This window comes from Centruroides vittatus, unplaced genomic scaffold (genome assembly GCF_030686945.1).
Source record: "Centruroides vittatus isolate TY-2023 unplaced genomic scaffold, ASM3068694v2 contig_922, whole genome shotgun sequence".
Classification (NCBI taxonomy): Eukaryota; Metazoa; Arthropoda; class Arachnida; order Scorpiones; family Buthidae; genus Centruroides; species Centruroides vittatus.
Genome location: NW_027122609.1, coordinates 43,844 through 66,745, shown reverse-complemented (window position 1 = coordinate 66,745; position 22,902 = coordinate 43,844). Strand labels below are relative to the sequence as shown.

Here is a 22,902-nt window from a genome sequence, read left to right as displayed (position 1 = left end):
AAAGGGATTGTTACAAGCTTTGTTTTTCCAGTTTCAAAATTTTGTTTAAAATGATTATTGTTTAATGCTGTTTGGGATCATCTTAATTGTAGCTACCTTCATTAATGAGACTGATGATATTCTCTAGAAGACAGCCGAATGGGTGAGAAGTTTTTGAAGAGTTGGAAAGTTTATTGCCATGAACTAAACAAATATCCTAAATTAAATACACAATAATATTGAAAAATAAAAATAAATTCTATTCTTGATTACTGTATATGAGTCTGCATTAATTTAACTAATTTATATTTAATAATTCAAGCATTTAATTGAGAGTTGAAACCATTGTTGACAATTTCTTGCGATGATAATTAAAGTTCATTTATCTCCTGAAAATTTAATGAACATCAGTAACATTATGTAATTTTAAAAAAGAAATAATGTAATTTGATTTTTGATAATGCATATAATTTGAAAGGTTTATCTAATAAGGCACAGGAATTAGGCTTTTTACTTGGAAAGTTGAAAATTTTAAAAATCTTGTAATACTAAAATTGTTTAAGAACGAAAATCCTTCTTAAGCTTTATATTTATTCATTATTAAGTTTTCTTGATGGAACTTGAAATGTTTGCTTTGGAGTAATGATCTACTCACACTTATTATTACTGGAGTGGAAGTATAGCTCCAAATCATCTTTGTAGAACCTTCTTTTAAACAATTCTCCAGTAGCTTATTGTGTTGACAACGACTAATGTTTTCTATTCTTTAGCTGGATCTTCTTAAGGTCGAACATAAACGTGGCATTTTTAAAAATGTTCCATTAATAGAATGAGTCTCTAGGTTAAATTTGCTACATGATATCATTGTTATAAAGTGGGGCAAACGCTATTAAACCCATTTCAAATTGATATTTCTTCAAATTTTTAACTTTCATGTTATAAAAGTGCTTGGATGTGGGTTAAAGTAATATCTGCCATGTGTAGGACAAGCATTTTTCATCCTTGAAATTAATGCTTCTTTCCTTGTTTTTCGGCTTTATATATTTCCAGCAATTTCAAATTCCTAAAGTTTTTGGATTGTTTGGTTCTCCTAATGATAATGGCGTTATGTAGATGGGCCTGGATGTCACTGTCTGAGACATAAATAGCCAAGGTGGTGGTGAGTTTGCAGATGATATTGTAATTATGTTCAGCCAATCTCTTTTGTGGAGAGTGTATGGTGGAGCCTATGTACTCCAATTTCTGTTAGTTTCTATGGTCCATCACTGGAATATGATTGGCCACAACTTTGTCATTGCATAAGTGGAGTTGATTGGCCACAACTTTGCCATTGCATAACAAGTTGTATATAGTATGGTTGCATATGTATGCTATTTGGCATTCTTATACTCTGCTATCTCTTTATATATATTCTTCATATTATGATTAATCCTCCAGGCCAATCTACAGAATGCCATTATCATCAGGAGAGCCAGATGATCCAAAAACATTAGGGATTTGGAATCGCTGGAAATATATAAAGCCAAAAAACAGGGGAAGAAGAATTCATTTTAGTGATAAAAAATGCTTGTTCTACACATGGCAGATATTACTTTAAACCACATCCAGACACTTTTATAACATCAAAATTAAAAATTTGAAGAAATATCAGTTTGAAATGGTTTAATAGCTTTTTCTCTGCTTTATAACAATGATGTCACACAGCAAATTTATCAAGATACTAAGCTACTGGAGAATTGTTTAAAAGGTTTTACAAAGAAGGTTTGGAGCTATTGGAGTAATGATGATTTAGAATTGCTCTTGATGGTAATTTTGTATAAAGTCAACTTAATTTTTGTTTTTGATAAATTAAAAAGCAATTAGAGCAATAGTTTTTTCATTGAAAACTAGGAAAACAGTTTTGATATTATTGATCATTTGAATGAAATTTTGCAAGAATCGAGCAAGAAGGCAAGTATGACCTGTTGTGTACCAAGCCAAAAACTGGATCCTTCTGCATGATAGTGCACCTTCCCACACTTGTCTCAAGGTGTACCAGTTATTGGCCAATAAAGAGGTAACTGTACTTGATCATCCCTCTTATTTACCAGACTACCTTGTTCCCCAAGTTGAAACTAGCACTCAAGGGGCAATACAACATCGACCTAGAGGGTATCCAGAACGTGACGAGCGTCCTCGGCACCGTAACTTCAGAAGAATATTTGAAAACATTTGAATGGCTGTACAAGCATTCCAAAAAAAAATGTATTGACATGTGAGGGAATTACATTGAATAAAACAAAAATTTCATTCAAATATTTTTTCTTGTTTTCTTTATATTGGAAAAATCTGGTTTTCTTCTGACCACATGGGGTACACACTGTATTTTATTGTTGGAAGTAACTCCTTCGTATACATGCATCTGAGTGAGCTAGATAATCTGCACTAAGTATGTTATGAACCAGCTCTTCTAATGAAAGGATGATTCATTTTCATACTTTCATTCATGATAGAATATTATTTTCTCATTAAGTCTCCATAACAAACTGTATTGATGGTTATATCACACTCACTTTTAATTTAAATATTACAGTTAAAGTTTTTGAAGGAAGTTGGAGCAAAGCAATATTCTACTAAACTATATTTATCTTTTTCAAAAGACAATTTTTAAGCTAGAAATTATTAAAAATTATTTCTAATAAGGATTATTAATTAGTAAAAATGATGCAATTTTAATCATCTTCTTTTATCAACTAAATAAAACAAAAACATCAGTAGCATAATAAAACAGTCAGATTTATTAAATTACTAAACCACTTGTGGCTTCAGTTTCAAAACTTCACAAAAAATTGAATGAAAGTACAGGTATCCCTCATACAACATGGTACTTCTACAAATGTTTTAAAATTGGGCATATCCCCCTGTACAACACAACTTCCAGTTTCACTCTAGCACGATTTTGGAAATCATCCATACAAAATTTCACAAGTTTTAAGTGTAAACTTTGTTACTTGATATTATTTTTTTTATTCAAGTAAGCATCCGAGTTGTCTCAAATTTGCCTGTGGATTTCAGAATATTGAAAGTTTCAAATTACTTTGTGCTTCTTTTTTGCCAGATTTACTTTAATGAAAACTGATAGGACAAGGAAGAAAAAATTTGCACTAACTTTCCTATCAACCAGGGGTTGTTGTCATTGCTTTCAGACTTTAGCCCTTAAGACTGTCAGTGTGTTTTCTTTTTATAGATTAATGTTTGTATTTAGTGAAGTTTATTTAAACATTTTTAGGTAAGTGTTATTAAACTTTTTTTTAACTGTAGTTGTTATTTACCCACAAATTATTACTTCATTTGTAAAAAATGAGAATGAAATATGGCCATATCTCGGGTATTCGAACACAAATTCTGGAAAATAGTCACTTGGTACTTGACTGAACAAACATGACCTGGTAGAACAAATTTTCAATTAATAACATATTTTCATTTGTCATCCATAAAAATTTTTTATGAAAAAGTATGAAAATATTGCTGATATTTCTTATCTAGTTCAACAAAAAAGCTGAGATGATGACAATATTTTGTAAAAAGAAAATGCCCTCATTTAACTAAAATTGATATTAATGCATAATACAGTACTTTTAATCGTGATTGTTAATTAATTATTGATTGGAAATAAATTACTGATTGCTTTGATAAACATATTTCTCTTAGTAATGAAAATGAATAATATACTTTTGCTAACTTCTGCAACATATCCTTATGTTCTACATCAGTCCTTTGTTTCATATAGCACATATTTGCATAACGTGGCACATTTTCAGAATGTAACTATCATGTTATATGAGGGATACCTATTCATTCTACATATTTATTTCATTATTTATTGAAATAAGTTCAATAAATGACTTAAAAAATAAATAAACTATAAAAATAAGTTGTGATAATGATAAAATAGTTATGGCAGTTTCCACAGAACTATAGAGAGAATAAAACTAATTTCAGCAGTAGTCTACAAGGAAATGTCTTTTGTTGTTACTTAATCAATTGTGGAACTATTTTATCATGAATAAGGATTTGTTTTTATAGTTTATTAACTTTTTATAATTGAAAAGTAAAAGACCAATTTCACAAGTGTTGTAACAATATTTGTAATTTTCATTATAAAAAATTAAAATATCTGTTAATATATTCATAATAAATACTATAATGTAATTATAAAAGATATATATTTATGTAGGTATTTATTATTATTACTTCTTTTTTTTTTTTATAGATTGTGTTTACGTCACTTACAACAGAAAGAATATGAAGAGGTACATTGTGATTATATAATGGGTCATATAGATTTAGGAATACAGAATATTCATTATTCCTCTAACGCTGGTTTTAGTAGTATGACATAATTTGGCAATGAACAAAAATTTTGTGATATGCCAGTCTATTTTATATTATGTTTGCTTAAGTGGTAAGGAATAAGTATTTAATATACTTCATCAAACGATGAAGTTTAAAATTACGATTAAAAACTTTTTAGACTTTTTCTAAATTCTAAAATACTTTGAAAATTCTTGAAAGTTTTAAATAGAGTTTTTTTTTTTTAATCAATATTTACTGATTTTGTAGAAGTTATGCATTAAATTAAATTAAAAATTAATTTAGGCAAAAAAAGTAAATAGAATAAATAAATTTCAGAAATGGATAGTAATTTTGGAATTATTTATTACATTTTTTAAACATGTTAAACCTAAAAAATATCACTTAAATTAAAAAATAAATTTATTATATTATATTATATTTATAAATAAATTTATATTATTTACTATATATTAGATTTAAATTTCACATTAATGTGAGGGATTTAAGTATTAATAATTATACAAAATGTAGATAGCATTTGTATAAAATGTAATTTTTAAATAAATTAGGCAAAAATTTATAAAATTACAATTACATTAAATTAATTTAATAAAAAACAACAGCTTCAACCCTGATTTTTGATCTGCAAAATTATCACACTATAATAAGGCTAAGTTAATAATTACAGTCGAAAGTTAAACTGCCACCTCATATCTAATTATTAACTTAGTCTTATTGTAGTTCAGTAATTTGACAAATTATCTGGCTTTAATTTGATAATACATTTAATTACTTTAACTGAAATTATTTCAATATTATAAAGTGTATTATAAACACACTAATAATGTAAATATAATATAAATTTCCATAATTAGAAAAACATTGACAGCTTTATTCAGTGTCAAATTTTATGACAAGTTAATGTAATAATAACTCGTGTGAAATCAAAAATTAGCAAATAAAAATTATATGACTAAATAATATAATGAAATAAAATAATTACCTATAAAACCAAACCTGATATTTGTTAATAATTAGACAATACAGTCAAATTCTTATTGGACCCAATAAGAATTTGGCTGTATTATTTGAAATAAAGTAAAATGAATTAAAAATAGTTTTATAAATCAATAAATATGACATTGGAATGTGTAACATTCAAATATCATATTTATTTATTTATAAATTTTGATACATTAAATAAAATTTATTTTTATTGCAATATATTATTCATGCATATCACACTAACATCAAATGATTTTTCCTGTATTTGGCAAATGTGTTACTGTAATTCTAATATGACCTTATTATATAGATAATTAAAAAAATAACTTTACACATTTTACGATTATTTTGAGTATTAGGATTATAACATTTAAAAATGCATTTTAATTCATTTATATAGTTGCATCAAGTAGCTACCCTCTACTCATTGGATCTTAACAGAGATGGAGATAATACAATTCTTATTAAAACAAGGTAACTACTTTGAAATTATTTATTTGTACTGAATTTATGAAATGGCATACATCACATTAATGTTATTGGTAAACAGAAATAAGTTTCCTGGGTGTAATAAAAATGGATAAAACACAAACATTCAAACATTTCATTCAATGAATGAAAAACTACAGGTATACCTCAAGTTATGTCGTTCCCAATTATACATCGTTTGTCAAAAAAGTATATGGAAAAATAAAAATCAAGTTATGTAAGTCATTTTATTCGACTTTACATCCGTCCACCACAAATATTGAAGTTGCAGTATGATTAGAAAAGCGTTAAAAGCACATAAAATTATATTAAAATATGTATATTTACAGTAAATGTTAATATAATTATCATAAATCCTAGAGAACGAAACATGAAAACGTCTGTGTTTCTGTGTTGTCATCTTATTTAGCGGTCTTTAAGTGCTCATTATTGGCGTTTAGTTACGACGTAAGTCGAAACTATGACTTACGTCGTAACCACAAAAGTAAATTCGACTTACGTTGTTTTTCGACTTACGTTGCCTCTTCTGGAACCAATTACCGACGTAAGACGAGGTATACCTGTATATGTAAGTTTCTACTTTGAATGATTGTGTTTTATTCTTTCATCTCACAGCCAGAAAACTGATTTCTATTTACTGGTTTATTTATATATTTTCTTATTAATTTTTATACATAATTTTTCTCCAAGATTATGATAACTTTTTACAAGAATCATGCAGGAGCTTGGGTTGGAAGAAGACGTTTTAATTTCCATTTACAAAACTTGGATTAAACTGTAAATGGTCAGTCATAAAAGTTTATTATTCAATCCAACTTCCTGTATTACTCCTCTCAGAAAAATTAATGATAATAACCTGATATAAAATGTATAAATGAAGGATGATGTATTTTCTAATGATATTTATTGTAAAAACAAAGTAGCAGAGGTTGATAATTCTTAAAAACTTCAAAAAATTTAAAATAATAAAAAGGATTTTTGTTACCATTTATCACTCACAAAAGTTTGACTGATTTTTAAACAAATTTTACTCTAGATGTTATTAAAGTTAGAATATTCACGTATTATGATTTCAGAAAATACAATATCACATTAAAAATGTACATATCGTAAAAAACAAAGTAGCTGTAATCAAGTTCTTAATTCTTGAAATAAATTTCAAAAATTTTTTAAATGTCTATTTTTTGGTTTGCCAGATACTAGGCTAAATTGTTTCTTCTTTAGTAGAAATAATAGGAACAATTATAGAATTTTTAAAAAGTTTTAAATTTTTCGAATTTTGTAGCAGTGGAGGATCGTTTCACTTAACATTATATTTTTATATCAAGAAGTTTATATCCCTGAAGATGAGCATTAGCCTTTGAAAGCACTAAAATTTATGGACTTCATAAAGCATAGTTCAATTAAATGACATGGTTTATTATTATTTGAAATTTTTAAATTGGAGCCGTTAAAAAAAATATCTGACATATTATTGAATGTTTTGTATTATATATTTATATTCACTTTCAGTGATGAATTAATTTATATTTTTATAGATTTCAAGTGAGCATAATTTAAAATTAAGCACTTTATTACAAATAGAACAGGTTTTTGTTGAATTTTGAGTGTGTATGAATAATAATTTGCATTCTTGTAAAAAAAAAGACAAGAAATTATAATTGTTAAGAAAAATATGTTTTTTGATAAAATCAAATAATATATACAGGTCTCCCTTGCTTACCATGATTTCGTTTAACACACGTAATTATGGCAATCCCTTTATATGCATGGCAGAAGTTTTAATTAACATGGCTTTACCAGTTGTCGTTACTTAACATAGATACCATATTTGATTAATGCAATTTTGATATATGCTATAGCATTGAGGGATTAATTAACCACATTCTTTGATTGCACAGTGCTCCCGACTCACTATTTGTTTGTGTGCAATTTTTTTCCTTCTTTTGTAACTCGAGCCAGTTCTGTATAGTTACTAAGTGGATTCGACATTGTTTGCCATCATGCCGACCACACAAAGGGGCGTTATTAATAGCAGAAAGAGAAGACAGACAGACAAAACTCACTTCTTTTAAAAATCCTAAGAAAGTATTTAAACATAAGAAAATGGAACAACATAATATTGAAACGAATGGTTGTGAAGATGGACCAACTTCACTAGTTGTTTCAAGTCATTCTGATTAATTAACGACATTAATCAAGGGATTGTATACTTTATGACAGAAATTTCAAGTGAGATATTACAATTTAAAAAAAAATCAAAAGATGGATATTCCATACTATTATTTGCCTACTAAAATTAAGCAGGCTTCTTGGGATAATGATTTATAACATAGTTTATAAAAATCATGTGCCTTAATGATCAAATTTGCAATACATCATATAAATACATTAGTGCTATGAGTAAGTTAGGCTAACTACTACTGCATCAGTTTGCTTCATTCTGCTTGTTTGTTCTCATTTATAGCTGAATCTGTCCATAATTGCAGAAATGACCAGATATATGCAACTGGCATACTTGAAATTATATACTTTGTCTATGAGCAGTGAAGTTACAAATATAAAAACAGTTAGGACAGATTTAATTGCATTGCTATAAAAAACAGTTATATTTTGATATAAAGTCTGAAAATCTTTAGATGACTTTAGCATCTTTGCATCTGCATGATTTACAAACATCAAACACTCCTTGAACCATGCTAATTATAAGATATTTCATATGAAAAAGTTAGTGTTGTTATAAAAATAGTGAAACTGGTATTATTTATATTTATTAAGTTTTATATTAGAATTCCACAATACGCTTCCAACAATATTTTAGGAATGTAGTAAAATGGGCATACTTTTAGGATTATATTCAGAAAAACTTCAAAATTTAAACTTTTGTTAGGTAGAATGTTACACATAATGTAAATATAACTCTATTTTCAAAAATATTAAGCATGTAAAACTTATATTTTTTGTTATTAATAAGAAAAGAATGTTTTGTGTGTGAAAAAATTTTATTTTCCTATAAAAAATTAATTTTCGTACATTTGTATTATTATTTTTGAATCTTGATGCTGCATTTTTATTATGAACTCTCCAAACTAGAGGCTTTCTTCTTCATTTTAAAGTCATTATTTACCATTTATAATTAATTCTTTTGGATCCTTTTGATATATTTCATTCATTTTTCTGTAGTGTTGGTCATTTCTAAATCATCAAATCCTTCTCAGCTAATTTATTAACTGTAGTTTTCTACTCTGATATACTTACTTAAGTTTGGATTTCTATAACTGTTTTCATCAAGAATTTATTGTTGATGGAGACTACAAATTTAACTTAAATTTTTCTAATACTAAATAGAAAAAATGATGGCAAATTCTCAAATACAGGATGCACAATTGTGAATATTTTGTTATGCAGATTGTTTTGAAATTTTATTTCTGTTTAATTTTCATTATTGTTATTATTCATTAGGCATACAACTCAAGCTATAAATATTGATCCTGCAGTAAGTAGGTCATTTGTAGGAGATATTAAAAGAAGACGGAGGACTCCTCCTGTTGGGCCAGTTGTTCAAGGTAAATATAATTTAGTTTCCAAGTATTTGAAAAAATATATATACAGTGAAACCTTTGTTGACCACCTCCAAAACCTAGGAAGATTCGTCGTCTCAAGAAGGTAACAAAAATATAATAGATACAGAGTATTGTTCACAATACTAATAGTTGTCCAATATCAATAGTACTCTATATTATAGTATTATTGTGTAAAACTAAAGGTTACTTTATAACAAATACAGCAAACATATTTAAAAATTTCTATGTATTGATTAATACCGTACTGCAATAAAAGTTGTACTATATTCAAAGAAATGAAAAAGTTTATATGAGCATATGGTGTAAAATGCATTGTTTCTGAGGTATACCCACTTTCAGTTTTGCTATTAACAATAAAATATATGTATTCAGTTCAAATGATTATCTTTAATCAATTCAAATAGTACATTGAAGATTACAACAGTAAAGCCGAATTAAGAAAATTACTGACATGTTAGATTTTTCGGAGGAGATGTTCAAAGGGTTTACTGGTATCTGTTTTATACTCTCTGTTTAATATCTACAATATCGTGAACTGGAGTAGAAAGCATTTAAATGACCTCACAGATGGAAGTTGAGGGAATTGTGATCCAGAGATTGTTTGGGCCAAGATGGAAGTTCCTGCACAGCTGATTCAAAATCCATCTTCCATGATTGAAGTAGTAAGAAAAATCCAAATAATATATTTAACAGTAATAATGTGATCAGTATCATGTAATACATACGATCGTGCATTACCTATCCTCGTACTGCCCACACATAAAGGAGATATACCTTGGAATACAGTAACTTGTTTTCAAACATAATTCATTTCTAAAAATTGTTCTATGACTGATCTTTTCTAAAACAGAAACAAATTTTCCCATAAGAGACAATACAGGAAGGATTAATCTGTTTATGACCCCCAAAATAAAGACTTTTTTCACTATTTTTAGTTGTATTTCATGCTAAAAATGTCTACAAATACAATGTAATATTGTATATGATATAATACTGTATTATATATAATAATTGTTTTATTTATTTGATTTGACTTATGCACCTTTAAAGGCGAATTCTTGGATGCCATTTATTGCATAAATGTCAATTAACATAGCTGTTAGTAATTTAATTTAAATTCAGCTGTAGCACATTCAATGGAAGTAGTAGCTTTCCCGCATGCATATATTGAAATCTAATTTAAATAGCAACATCATCAATGATTTGTGTCGTGACATCTAATGATGTGGACAATCTCATTCGCACTAACTTCTGAATCAGTAGTCCTCTGGCTGATTGGTCAGGCCATCGACTTTCTTTAACAGAAAATGTAGGGAGCTGACTGTCTGTGTCTCTCTAATCTGTGGTCAGTTCTTGCCACATAGCTTATTCAGCAACCGAGTTATCATACAGCAACCAAGAAAAATAAGAGTTTGAATCTCTGTTTATGAAAGAAAGTGAGTCATTCAAAAACCAAGGTTTGACTGTATATCATTTTAAACCATGTACTTACTAAACTTTTTTTTTCTTCATTTTAGTTAGTATAGTATGACTGAAATGCTAGTCCACCATTTTTGTAACACCTTATATTTATATTGAAAATTTTATAAAATTGACATCGTGAGCAAATATAAATTGATATAGGACAGGGATGGTGAACCTATGGCACGCGTGCCCAAAGTGGCACGTAAGAGAAATCATCTGGCACGTAGTGTATCATATGATTTCTGTCTTTTTCAATCATCCTTTCTGTTTATCAACTGATCATCTTTTTTTTCAATCAGATTTTTTTACATTTATTCAAAATAAAGCATATTCATTTAATTTCTTTAAATATCATTCAAAGTCTAAGACATTGGCACGCATTAACATCTTTAAAGCTAAGTATGCTTACAATGTGGCACGCGGACTCGAAAAGGTTCGCCATCCCTGATATAGGACATAGAACATTAAAACTTTCAAGGACTTTACTAAGAAAGTAAATAAATTTTTCTTAGTAGTTCTTAGTAAATAAATAAAAATATTTAAAGGTTAATTACTTTAAAATTTATCAATGTTGTTTTAATGTGTAAAATATTCAGACAAGGACTTCCTACAAAAATTTTTTTATTTCTCTTTTTCTTAATACATAAAAACTAAGAGAATTACTTTTAACATTGTAATTAATTATAACTTTAACTGATATATATGGATTTCTCTATTTCATATTTCTTTTGAATGAAGTAAGAGTAATATTACATAATTTTATTAAAAAGTTACCGAGTGACTGAAACGTCTTGATGGCTCATTTTGTTACTGAACTTTTGCCATAAATCTTTAAATCAAGAAAATCAGATAGCTGAAATATTTTATTTGACATAAATCATACAAAAATGATGGATATTCAAATTTTTTTTAACTGTAAAAATCATTTTTGAGTCATTGATCTATTTAAATGCTTATACAGCATAATCTGCTTACAGTAATTGTGGATAATGTGATCGGAATTAACACGTACCAAAACATTTAATTTCAAATACAATTATAGAACTTTACTTACTATAATCAGCTTTATTTGTAATTTCATTATCTTCATGTATTTAAGCTGACTTTTAGTGTTCTATACGTTAATATATAGCTAATGATGCACAAGTGTTATTTATCGATTATCATTATTAGTCGTAAATAGTACATTAAATATTAAATGTTAATTATACGAAACAAATTTTCTGAAACGAATAAAAAATATAAATCTTTTCACCTAAAGCTTTATCCTGTCGACAAGTAACAGAATGCATGACTCTATGGTGATGATAGTAAAAATGTAAAATCATTTTATTAAAGTTATCATTAGTTAATTATTTTTGTATAACACTAAGTGTGTTAATTTTGGAAATATACATATATTTTAGATATTAAAAATTATAATAATAATTCTTATATTTCATATATTTAATTAATTGTAAGACTTTTTATTAAAAGATATAATTATTTTTAAGAAACCAAACAGATTAGATTGGAAACTTTTCCTCAAATCATTATGTCCGAATCATTTATGGCTTTGGAGTTTTATCCAAGCTAATTTCTTGGTTACCTTAAAAATTAATAATCTTTTAGTAAGGAGTTGTGTGTAAAGAATATTATCAATAATAATTATTCTACTATTTGAAGGTTTTGTTGGTGAAGCATCAGGGCCAATTCCAGAATCAAATCTTGGAAATATAATGTTGAAAAATATGGGTTGGGAACCGGGAAGCGGATTAGGAAAAGACGGACAAGGGATTCAAATGCCGCTTACTGTATATATTCGATCCAAACATTACGGACTGGGATACGGCTCGTCCGGACAATCGATAACGTTAACACCTCCTCCTCCGCCTCCACCTTCTCCGCAACCAAATTCCAGCGGCGACACCATTCCCGAATTCTTGGAGATCGCAATGCCAAATTCACCTAACGATACAGAAGTGTTCCATCTTAACGAAAATCTGGAAAACGAGAACATCGGAGATTGACAACCATTACACTAATAAACATGCAAATCTACTTGGATTATTTTCATCAGTACTTTGCTTGATAATTGATATCTATTTTTGCAAAGAAGTGTGCATGTTATAATTTACAGACTGTATTCTAGGACAAGATAAGTGACCCAGGAATTTCAAAATGAAAAATAAAATAAAATAAAAAATAATAATAATAAAATTTTTTAGAAGGACAATTATATTTTTGTATTTTTTACATGAATGTTTCAATGTAACATACTTGAATCATCAAATTTTCTTTCTTTCTTTTTTTTTTTTTTTTTTTTTTTTTGGAAAAAAGTATAAACCTAATTTAGAATTATGTTAGCATAGATTAATAATTTTTGTCAATATAACAAATGTTTAAACACTCGAGAACAGAATTATTTTCCACGGGCATCTTTTTTAAACGAAGGTCTCGGAATCTTCCGCCTTCGGAAATCAGTTTATATGTATTTTATATTTGTTTGTTTGTATAAATTTTGTATAAAAGTATTTATGATATTTAATGACATAGATTGCGTACCAGTTAAGTTATATATATATATATATATATTTATATATATATGAAATTTGATCAATTTATTTTGAAATATGAAATTATATCAGATACTCAAATTTTTGTAACTCTAATTATAAAGGGTTGTTCCCTTCATCTTTATACAATTTAGGTACATTGATAGGCTTTTCTCCTTCATGTTTCCTTTGGATTGAGTCTTTAAAGATTGCAACTGAAGTAAGTTATGAATGCTGAGAGCAAAATTTCACATGTAGATAATTTCTTTAAGATTAAAAAGTAACTAGTACATGTCTATGCAGAATATTTTACACCTTTTTTTTAGAATAGTTTCTTTTAAATATCTACATTATTTTGCAAGTAGTTGGTTAAAATTTATGCTTGATTCATTAGTTAAAAGAATGATTTATTGCTAAATTATTATATTTTGACCTATATCATTTTAATTACTAGTATAAAATATTTATTTTCTATAAGCATTTTTTTTTTGTTTATGATAAAATGTCCAAAGCGTTAAATAATCTACATTAGAAAATGTTTTTTTTTTTTTAAGTTTTGAGAAATTGTAAATATATACATAAATATATATATATATAATTATATTATATTGATAAGAACGGAAGTAAAAATGCACTTGTATATATTATTATTGTATTAGATATAAGAGACTTTTTAGTAGCTAAATTAAGATAAGAAGGGAAGAAACGAATACGAAAAACCTGTTATAACTTTGTAAAAAATCTACAAAAATGGAGAGAAAAATGTAATTAAAGTATTCAGCATTATTATTATTATTATGAATAATATTTAAATGTCAAAAAAGGTGAATTTTTAAATTTATTTTATTCAAAAAACAAACAAAAAAAGACTTAATTTTTTGACGCTTGTATTGATAAATATAAAAATGTTGCAACATTTTGCAACTCTATCATAATGGCAAATAAAAGAATTTCAGTACGTAAAAGCTTTTATTCAAATTTATTTATCATTTTAAAACAGGAAAAAAATTCAAGAAAATGATTAACAGGTATATCGAAATTCGAAACCGTTGGTTTAAAACAATAGTGTCTGATACAATACATATTGTATCCTGTCCACACACACACAGACAAGTGAGGAAGTTCCCAGCCTGCGTGGCATTACTGGTGTATCATTTAATTAATAAATTAGACGGGACGACGCCGTTTAAAGCTCATAAAACATCAAAGACATATTTTGTACTGCTTGTTTTTCACCAGCTTATTTTTCTTCCTTACGCCTATATATATATATCAGCGAACTTCCGTTAAGTGAGAGCGTCGAGTCAAAAAATGAGTGGTGATATTTGGTCAGAGGAGGACGATACGGTTAACACTACAAATGTACCACTTATCAGGGAGAAACAAGGGCTGATGCACTTTGCAGCCTTCTGCGTTATCGTCATCATCATCGTTGGAATTACTGGAAATTTATTGACAATTATCGCATTGTTGAGATGCCCGCGTGTTAGAAGCGCAACTGCCACTTTCATCATCAGTTTGTGCCTGGCCGATTTCTTATTTTGTTCTATTAATCTGCCTTTCAGCGCTTCTAGATTCATACACCAAAAATGGATACACGGCGATACTCTGTGCGTACTTTTTCCATTTCTGAGATACGCCAACGTGGGTTTGTCTCTCTTATCCATAACTGCCATCACCGTCAACAGATACATATTGATATCCCATCAGCATCTGTACGATAAGATATACAGAAAGCGTTACATAGCCCTGATGATCGTATTCGTTTGGACTTTTTCTATTGTTATGCTCTTCCCTACTCTGTTAGGTAAATGGGGAAGATTCGGTTACGATCCCACCATTCTTAATTGTTCGATTTTAGAGAAAGATGGTAAATCTCCCAAGACTTTTCTCTTCGTTTTGGGTTTCGTCATACCCTGTATAGCCATCGTGGTCTGTTACGCTCGCATATTTTGGGTGGTTCGAAGTAGCCAACAGAGAATGCGAGTACACAGCGAGACAAAAGAACAGCAGAGAAATCGCGAGATGAAGCAGAAGAAGGACGAATGGAGAATTACTAAAATGGTCCTTTTCATATTTTGTTCGTTTCTGCTCTGTTATCTGCCCATAACTATCGTTAAAGTGAGTATTTTCGTTATTTATTCCATCTTAATTGTAATTAAAGTAATTCTCGATTAAATTTAAATCATTTTTAAAACTAAAAAACGTTTTTCCAGCGTGAAATAGGGGTGGCCTCACTCCCACTGTATACATCACTACAGCATATTTACACACACAAATCGTAACTAAATTCTACATTTCGTTACGTTTATCGGGATGGGGTGGTGGGGTGGATTAAGGCCCTTTTAGTGGTTTTATATGCCCTTTACCTCGAAGTGTTGTTTTTTTTATTGTTAAAAAGACTATAAAGTCCTTAAATAATAGCAAGGTTTTTAAATGTTAACTAAATTATAGAGGCATATTTTTTCTATATAATCTTTGAGGCCCTTCGTAACGACGAGGCCCTACTGGGTAATCGCCTGAAAGCATTTAAAAAATGGAAGTTTATTACCCTAATAAATGATAATTTTCTTTATTATTGTGGTTAGGAAGTTCAGCTAAACTTCCTCACAACTATTTATTCTGATGATTTTTTCTTTTTTTATCTCCTAACTAGCAGTTAATTGCTCCTACACTGGCTTCTACAAGGAAAAAAAAATTGAAATTTAATATAATTTCTTTGTGTATGCACTAGAATTAAGTTCTTAAATGTAGTTCAGTGTGTCTTTCTATGCAATTTTTCGCCGAATTAATATAATTAAGTACCGTAAAAGATGTTTAAGTTAGGAATTTCTTAGTTAAAAATGTTATATTTTCTCGTTTATATGAATAATAATAAAGAATTTTAATTAGATATTATAATAATCATCATTTAACTCTATTAAATTGCTCTCTATTGAGCATCATCATCATATTTAATGACGAAATTTTAAGTTTTAAAATATATTAACCCCATAATTATTCCTTAAATATATTTTATAAGATATAGAAAACGTTATAATATATTTTAAAGGGGTAAATGTTAGGGAAATTCCAGAAAAAAAAGGTAATTAAAAATGACTATTTCCCTGTTTTCTTGGTCTTAAGTGCTGTTAAATAAATTAAAAAAACTTCTAATACGAAAAACAAAGAAATGGGATCAATTTACTGTAATTTTATAACGAGAATCGAGCCTTTATTTTTAGTTTTAAGGGAGTATTGCATGACCGACAAGCAGACGGTCTCATTTTTCGTTTTAAAGATAGATTTTCGAAGCTATTACCTCGTAAATTTGATATATATCCGATGCTCTTTTAGAATTATATCGTTATAATTTTAAGTTAAAAGCCTTTAATTAGAGCATAATTGATTATTTAGGATATAAACTAGACACAGTTAAAACTGCGAACAACGGCCACTGACCAGAACATAAAAAACGGCCGCCATTTAGAGGTTCTCTGTACTTAGAATTTGATTTTCTGTAAGGTTATTTTTTCGTTTCCTCATTCGCATTTGAGAGATTCACGAGAGAAATTACCAGGAATTTAAGATTTTGTGTTTTCTTCTTTGCTAATATATTATTTATGATTTATATTTTGTAAACAGCTTCGTATCAAAACAGGAAGTTCGTATTTTTGACGTCAAGCAAACAAAGGCTAGCTACTACGACACAATTTCGTTTTCTACGAATTATTTAATTCCAAGAAATCTTACAATGGTTCAATTCTAGAACATTTTAGATACGTGGATCCTTTAGAAAGAGTCGCTTAAAATTATCTCGCTCTCTAATAACGTTAACACCATCCACCGGTGGCCGAGTGGATTAAATCACCGAACACAAGATCGCGGGTTCGCACCTCGCCAACGGGTTAGCCACTTCACGCTTCGAGAAGACTAGGATCTCTCATTTCCCGAACTTTTAAGAAATTTGCGGGATTTCCCGGGGTCAAAAACAGCCGGGATCCCGAGATCCCGTTTGAGAAACCCTAACGAAGAGAACACTCGAGTATCAGCAAGAATGATGGGTTACCATTTAAACAGGAAGGCCATCATTTGCATAGTGGCATAATGTCGCGAGATAGGCAATTTGTATTTGACAGGAGGTAATGAATCGGTGAAAGAAAAGTGCAAATATATATATATATAATCCAATTTTTTGAAGTGTTCTAAGAGTAATAATTTGAAAACGCGAAATTTAATTGCATTTTACAAGTCCCGCATTTTGATAATTTGCATGCTCTGGCGCTATTTTTTTCCATAGACGGCGGGCGTACCAATTAAGCGCACGATTGAAAGTTATCTCGAACAGGCCCGAAAATTGGCATCGACTTACTACTGAAGAATCGGGTTTGAAATACATTCGAATCCACGTTTCATCGTGAATGTACTAAACACGGTAAGTATACTAAAAGTAGTCTGAGTAAATGAGTAAGAATTTAAGAATTCTTACACTGGGCGGAGTCAGAACCATAAGAATATCGTGGCACAGCCTAAGTCGGAATAATTAGTACTGAACACGGACGGCCCTGTCCTTCTCGAAACTGCCGAAAGCAAGCTTGGAGTATATTGTATGAAGCGCTCGAAGGCGCGGTTCAAACAACATTCTACAAAATACAGTTTCGTCATTTCTTCCATTAAATTTGCTCCTTTCAAAGAACACGCACTAAATGCTTACACGGGGCTATTTTACGTGTCCAAAAAAATAACCATGACCGTCCAATCCACTGATGGGAGTCCATGTACATTGTACAGTACATTATTTAATAGCCATCTAAAAAGTCCGGAAGAAATGAAAAGTAAAAAATTTGTTATATTTTAATCCGCATCATAATATCCCTCTTTAACCTTCGTCCCTGCAGGCGGCATCATTGCATATCATTATATGTTATGCCAGATTCTCGTGAGGGCGGTAAAGGAGGGAGTCCTATATATGTTCGGGTCAAACAAGCGCGGATTCGAAATTGGCTCCTTGGAGTGGCGAATTGATGTTTTCCCCATTTTTCCGATCATCGGTAGAATGGGAGAAGGCATCGATTCGCAACAAGCTGACGCTTTAACTGCCTAAAGTGCCGGCCGACTGCTCTGGGGATCCGAGAACGAATCTGGATCACAAACCCGAAATTTTTGGGGGTAACCCTTTCTGGATATGTTTAACCTTCCATCCCTCGTTGCCCACCGAATGCGCACGAACTTGTTAAAAGACCCTCTTAGTGCCCGAGGAGGAAAGTGTTTTATAAACCCATTTACCGTCTAACACGCCGTTTATCATACTATAAATTAATTAACGGCCAGATGGCCAAGGAGGTAAAGGTGTCGGTCTGTTACTTCAGAAAACCAGGATCCAATCTAAGTCGGGAATCTCGAGTAATTTTCTGAGGTCTGTTCCGGGTATGAAAGATCCTTTTCTCATAATCCGGATACGTCTCCTGTTTGCCTGATCGAACCTAATCTTCGTTTCTAGTGAACTTAATCCGGTTAATGTTACCTATGGTGCCAAAATGGCGGCTCGTCTCTGATTCAAGGAAACAGAAGAAAACAGTGGGGACGCACGTTTTAACCTAACCTAACCTATGCTAATAAATTACCATAATTATTACCAACCAATTATTAGGTTAGGTTAGAACGTGCGTCCCCACTGTTTTCTTTCTTCTGTTTCCTTGAATCAGAGACCAGCCGCCATTTTGGCACCATAGGTAACATTAACCCTTAATCCAAACGAAAACATTTGAGATGTAAAGAAAATTGCTCTGCAAAACATTATGACAATTTGTTTATATTTGGATTTCAATTGTTATTTGGTTAATGATTTGTGTGTTATTACATGAAGACAAGACGATAACGTACAGTACAGTTCGGCCGCTGTACGCTTTCAATACGCCGTTTAGTAAAATCGTTATAAAAAGTTTTAATTCGCATAAATTCGAGCTTTTGTTATTCTGGATAACATTTCGATCATTCGTTTCCATGCAATTGTATCCTCGCAAGCGTAAAATTAAGCCGTAAAAGTGGAATAGCTCTACGGGGAACCCCCCGTCGACTTTTGACCTATCGACCCGGAAGTTTCGCCGGCACCTCACTGATAACGAGAAGGGATTAAGTTTAAAATTTGAGCTTTCTACACCCAGTAGTTTTTTTTTTTCTCTACGAGCATCTGCAGTGCCGGATGAAGAAGAGAAAAAATACTTAATTGCTTATATTTCGGCAATCGCATTACAGAAAATCCTGAAATTTTGCACATTACCTAAGAAAACAATTATCTTTCCAACGAGATATTCAGACTTACTATAGGTGTTTGGGGGCGGAGAAATTTACTTCCGAAAATCGGAAATTCTCATTCCTGTATATGTAGTCAGTGATTTTTTTTTTCACTTGGCGCAGAGTCACTGCCGTGACTCTCGATACATTTTTATTCGATATTTATCGTTTCTTGTATTGCTTGATAGTTGTCTCTATAAACTCTACCAACGTCAATACATCCAAAGATAATAAATTGTTGGAATATATTTGAATTGCAGGTGATGAGTATTGGGTGCAATTGTCTTAAAATGGCTTCTTTTCAATTGTTTCTATTAGCATTTTTTGTACAGTACGTGGGATTAGATTTTATGTGGATTTATAGGAATAAATTTTCAGCATGGGTTGTAACAGATTTTCTATCGAAATGCTTAATGATTTGTATAAAAATGATAAATTATTCAAAAAATATATATGTAAAACCTTTACAAAACTATTAATAAATCCGTTTATTAAGGAAAACATTATTAAAAGCGGGAAACCTGTGTAGTACAGAGAAGGAAAATTGCCAAAAATTATTATTATTATTATTTATTTAATTTACATAAATTAAACTAGTTAGATACACACACTTTCCAAACTACTATAAAATATATATTTTCCTTTTTTGTCCCTCTTCGGTTATTGGAAAACTGGAGCCACAGCAAGTTAAAAATATATATACAATTTCCTACGCGAATAAAACGTGAAAAATCACGACCATAACTAACACTTTTAGAATTCATTTATTAGTGATTCGCAGGTTTCCCACGGTCGAAACTTTTCATTTTCCGTCCCTCCTCCCACCAACGGTTATGACAAAACGGGAAGTGAGGCTAGATACGGGATCCGTTTTCCGAAACGTCATAATGACATCAAAAAAAAGTGCACCTCTGGTCTAAGTAACGCCAGTTTTTACAACGTTTTTTCTCTCTTCTTTTAGTGGGCAATAAGTAAAGAAAAAAAATGGCGAATTTGGTTACATTATCGACATCAGTATATATATATATATTTTTTTTACCGGCAGTTTAATTGATATTTATTACTGTTTATACTGTTAGAGGAACAAAAAGTCCTGTGTGTACGTCTATCCGCTTATAGAAGTCGATTCGAGTTTTATAAAGGAGGAGTGGCACCGCATTTCTGGTGAAAATAAATACTGATGATGATCCTAGTGAACATTATTCAGTTGATTTTTAAAAAGAATTTTATTAAAGATGAATTTGTCATTCATTACAGTTAATAATAAGTCTATTTAGCTTTCGAACAAACAATTTTGATAGGATAATAAAGTATAATTAAGTACTTCGAACGTCGGATCCAGTGTCTTCTAAGCCGAATATAAACGGTGGCATTTACCAAATTGTAATAATAATGTTCGCTTAATTAATATTAAACTGTACTTCATTGTATCGCTTCGTACGATTAATAATTTAGATGAATTAAGTTTTATTCTTATACAATATTCAGGGAAGATGGTATTTTTATAATGGTCTATCGTAGTTCGGATAGACTACCGTACAGGCCTTGTACTAATTTGCATAATACACCCAATTAATGAATGTGAGAGGTACAGAACTCGACATATTTGTTAGTTACTGGTTAATAAAGCAAGTATTACTAATTATTAATACTAAACTAGCCTACACAGTAATTAGAACTTTATTAACTTAGATATAATACAGCTTGTGTTCACTTAGTATTACATACTGTTGTTACAAGGTTCTGGTGTTAGGCCTACAGTACTAGTAACTAATATAACAAGAGCTTTGTTGCATAAAGTGCTTGTAGTTGTTACAAGCTACTAGTGGTAAGTATTTTTCGATTAATTTTTATGCAACAGACCAGGAGTTTAAAAATAATTTAACACTAATCTAGGCGTCCAGTAATTGTTGTAGCTGTACACATTTTCCAGAATTGTTTTTAACTGATTTAACACGTGTTATGGAGCAGTTCCTGGAAAATTTATCATCTATGTTATCTACAGACAGCATCATTAATTTTCGCGATCCGACAGAGCCATTAGAAGTTGCTCGATTGATGTAATTATTAAATAAACTCGTGACTAATTGCCAATCTTTTCATTAATGTGAACCGTGTACATTAAATAGGTTTACATCCCGAGAGATTAATTAATAATAATAATAATCCCAACGAAGAAAAGGTCACCGCATTGTCGGTGACCTTCGTACAGATGCCAAATTTGATTAATTGTTTCTAGAAATTAGCGTTAAGAGATTTTTAATTACGTCTTTTTATTAATTTATTAATTTTCCTCACAATAATGTAATTAATTCGATTGAGGATGCATTGCTTCTAAGAAGCGTGGTAACTAGCACGAATTTTTCCACGACGATGGCTGAAAAATCCAATATATTTTTACAGGTGGCCGACAAGAACGTTCGTTATCCCGAATTACACATCATAGGATATATCCTGATATACCTGAGTGCGTGCATTAATCCTATAATCTACGGTGTGACCAACAAACAGTACCGTCAAGCTTACAAGACTGTACTTCTGTGTAGACGTCCTCGAACTCTCAGCGTCAGTGGTACAAACTGTCCGGCTCAACAAATGGACAATTGTGGTACACGTACCATGATTTCCATGGTAGTTTCCCAGTCGGGACTCGAAGGTGATTCCGTTTTTGAAGACGACAAACTGTAAGTTGGCGTAGGAAAGCGTGTGATGACCCCCACTTTGCAGATGTGGATTGCGGCACTTTGAAGCCTTAATGGTACTGGAGTGGCCCGGTAAAACGTCGTTTTTACTTCGGATTATTTTTAAATATCCGAGTCGAGAGGTCAGAGATGGACCCTGATGACCTCTGAACGTACTCGCGTTACGGGTATTTCTAAACTTCCATAAATAGAGAACGGTTTATTGAACGAAACAAACGTTTCATTGACGCGCTACAACTTTAGAAACGCTATTAAATATCTTTAAAACTTTTAATTGATGTCTTATACGTATCAAATAGTTCTATTCTAAAATTAGATTACTTCAAAACTGTCCTATTCGTATCATAACTGAATCGATCTTAACATAGATAAACCAGTGTACAGTTAAAGGTGAAATTAATTAAAATATTGTATCCTAAGTTAATAAACAAAATCATCTTTTAAAATAACTGAGTAATAACTTCATGTATTTCTAATAAAGATATTCTTTCCTACAACTTAGAAATTAACTTTGTAAAATTCAAAATGGTTGATTTT

The 22,902-nt window shown here is 30.2% G+C and overlaps 2 protein-coding genes across 3 annotated transcripts in view; both read left to right on the top strand.

Annotated features, from left to right (window-relative positions):
- Nucleotides 1-13,859, top strand: part of LOC136984545 (G patch domain-containing protein 2) — a 51,926-nt gene extending 38,067 nt beyond the window's left edge. The window contains exons 7-10 of one of the 2 annotated variants that reach the window (XM_067281581.1): nucleotides 4,232-4,271; nucleotides 5,720-5,793; nucleotides 9,271-9,374; nucleotides 12,522-13,859. In XM_067281581.1, the coding sequence (XP_067137682.1) occupies nucleotides 4,232-4,271; nucleotides 5,720-5,793; nucleotides 9,271-9,374; nucleotides 12,522-12,865 (562 nt within the window). In that variant the 3' untranslated portion in view covers nucleotides 12,866-13,859. The remainder of the gene's footprint in view (nucleotides 1-4,231; nucleotides 4,272-5,719; nucleotides 5,794-9,270; nucleotides 9,375-12,521) is intronic. The other variant, XM_067281579.1, reaches the window with a different exon arrangement.
- A 47-nt stretch (nucleotides 13,860-13,906) lies between these two features.
- LOC136984547 (G-protein coupled receptor moody-like) lies at nucleotides 13,907-22,731 on the top strand. Its single transcript, XM_067281583.1, has 2 exons — nucleotides 13,907-15,511; nucleotides 22,067-22,731. Exons 1-2 carry the CDS (start codon nucleotides 14,702-14,704, stop codon nucleotides 22,349-22,351), a joined length of 1,095 nt encoding a protein of 364 aa, XP_067137684.1. The 5' UTR covers nucleotides 13,907-14,701; the 3' UTR covers nucleotides 22,352-22,731.
- Nucleotides 22,732-22,902: the final 171 nt, after the last annotated feature.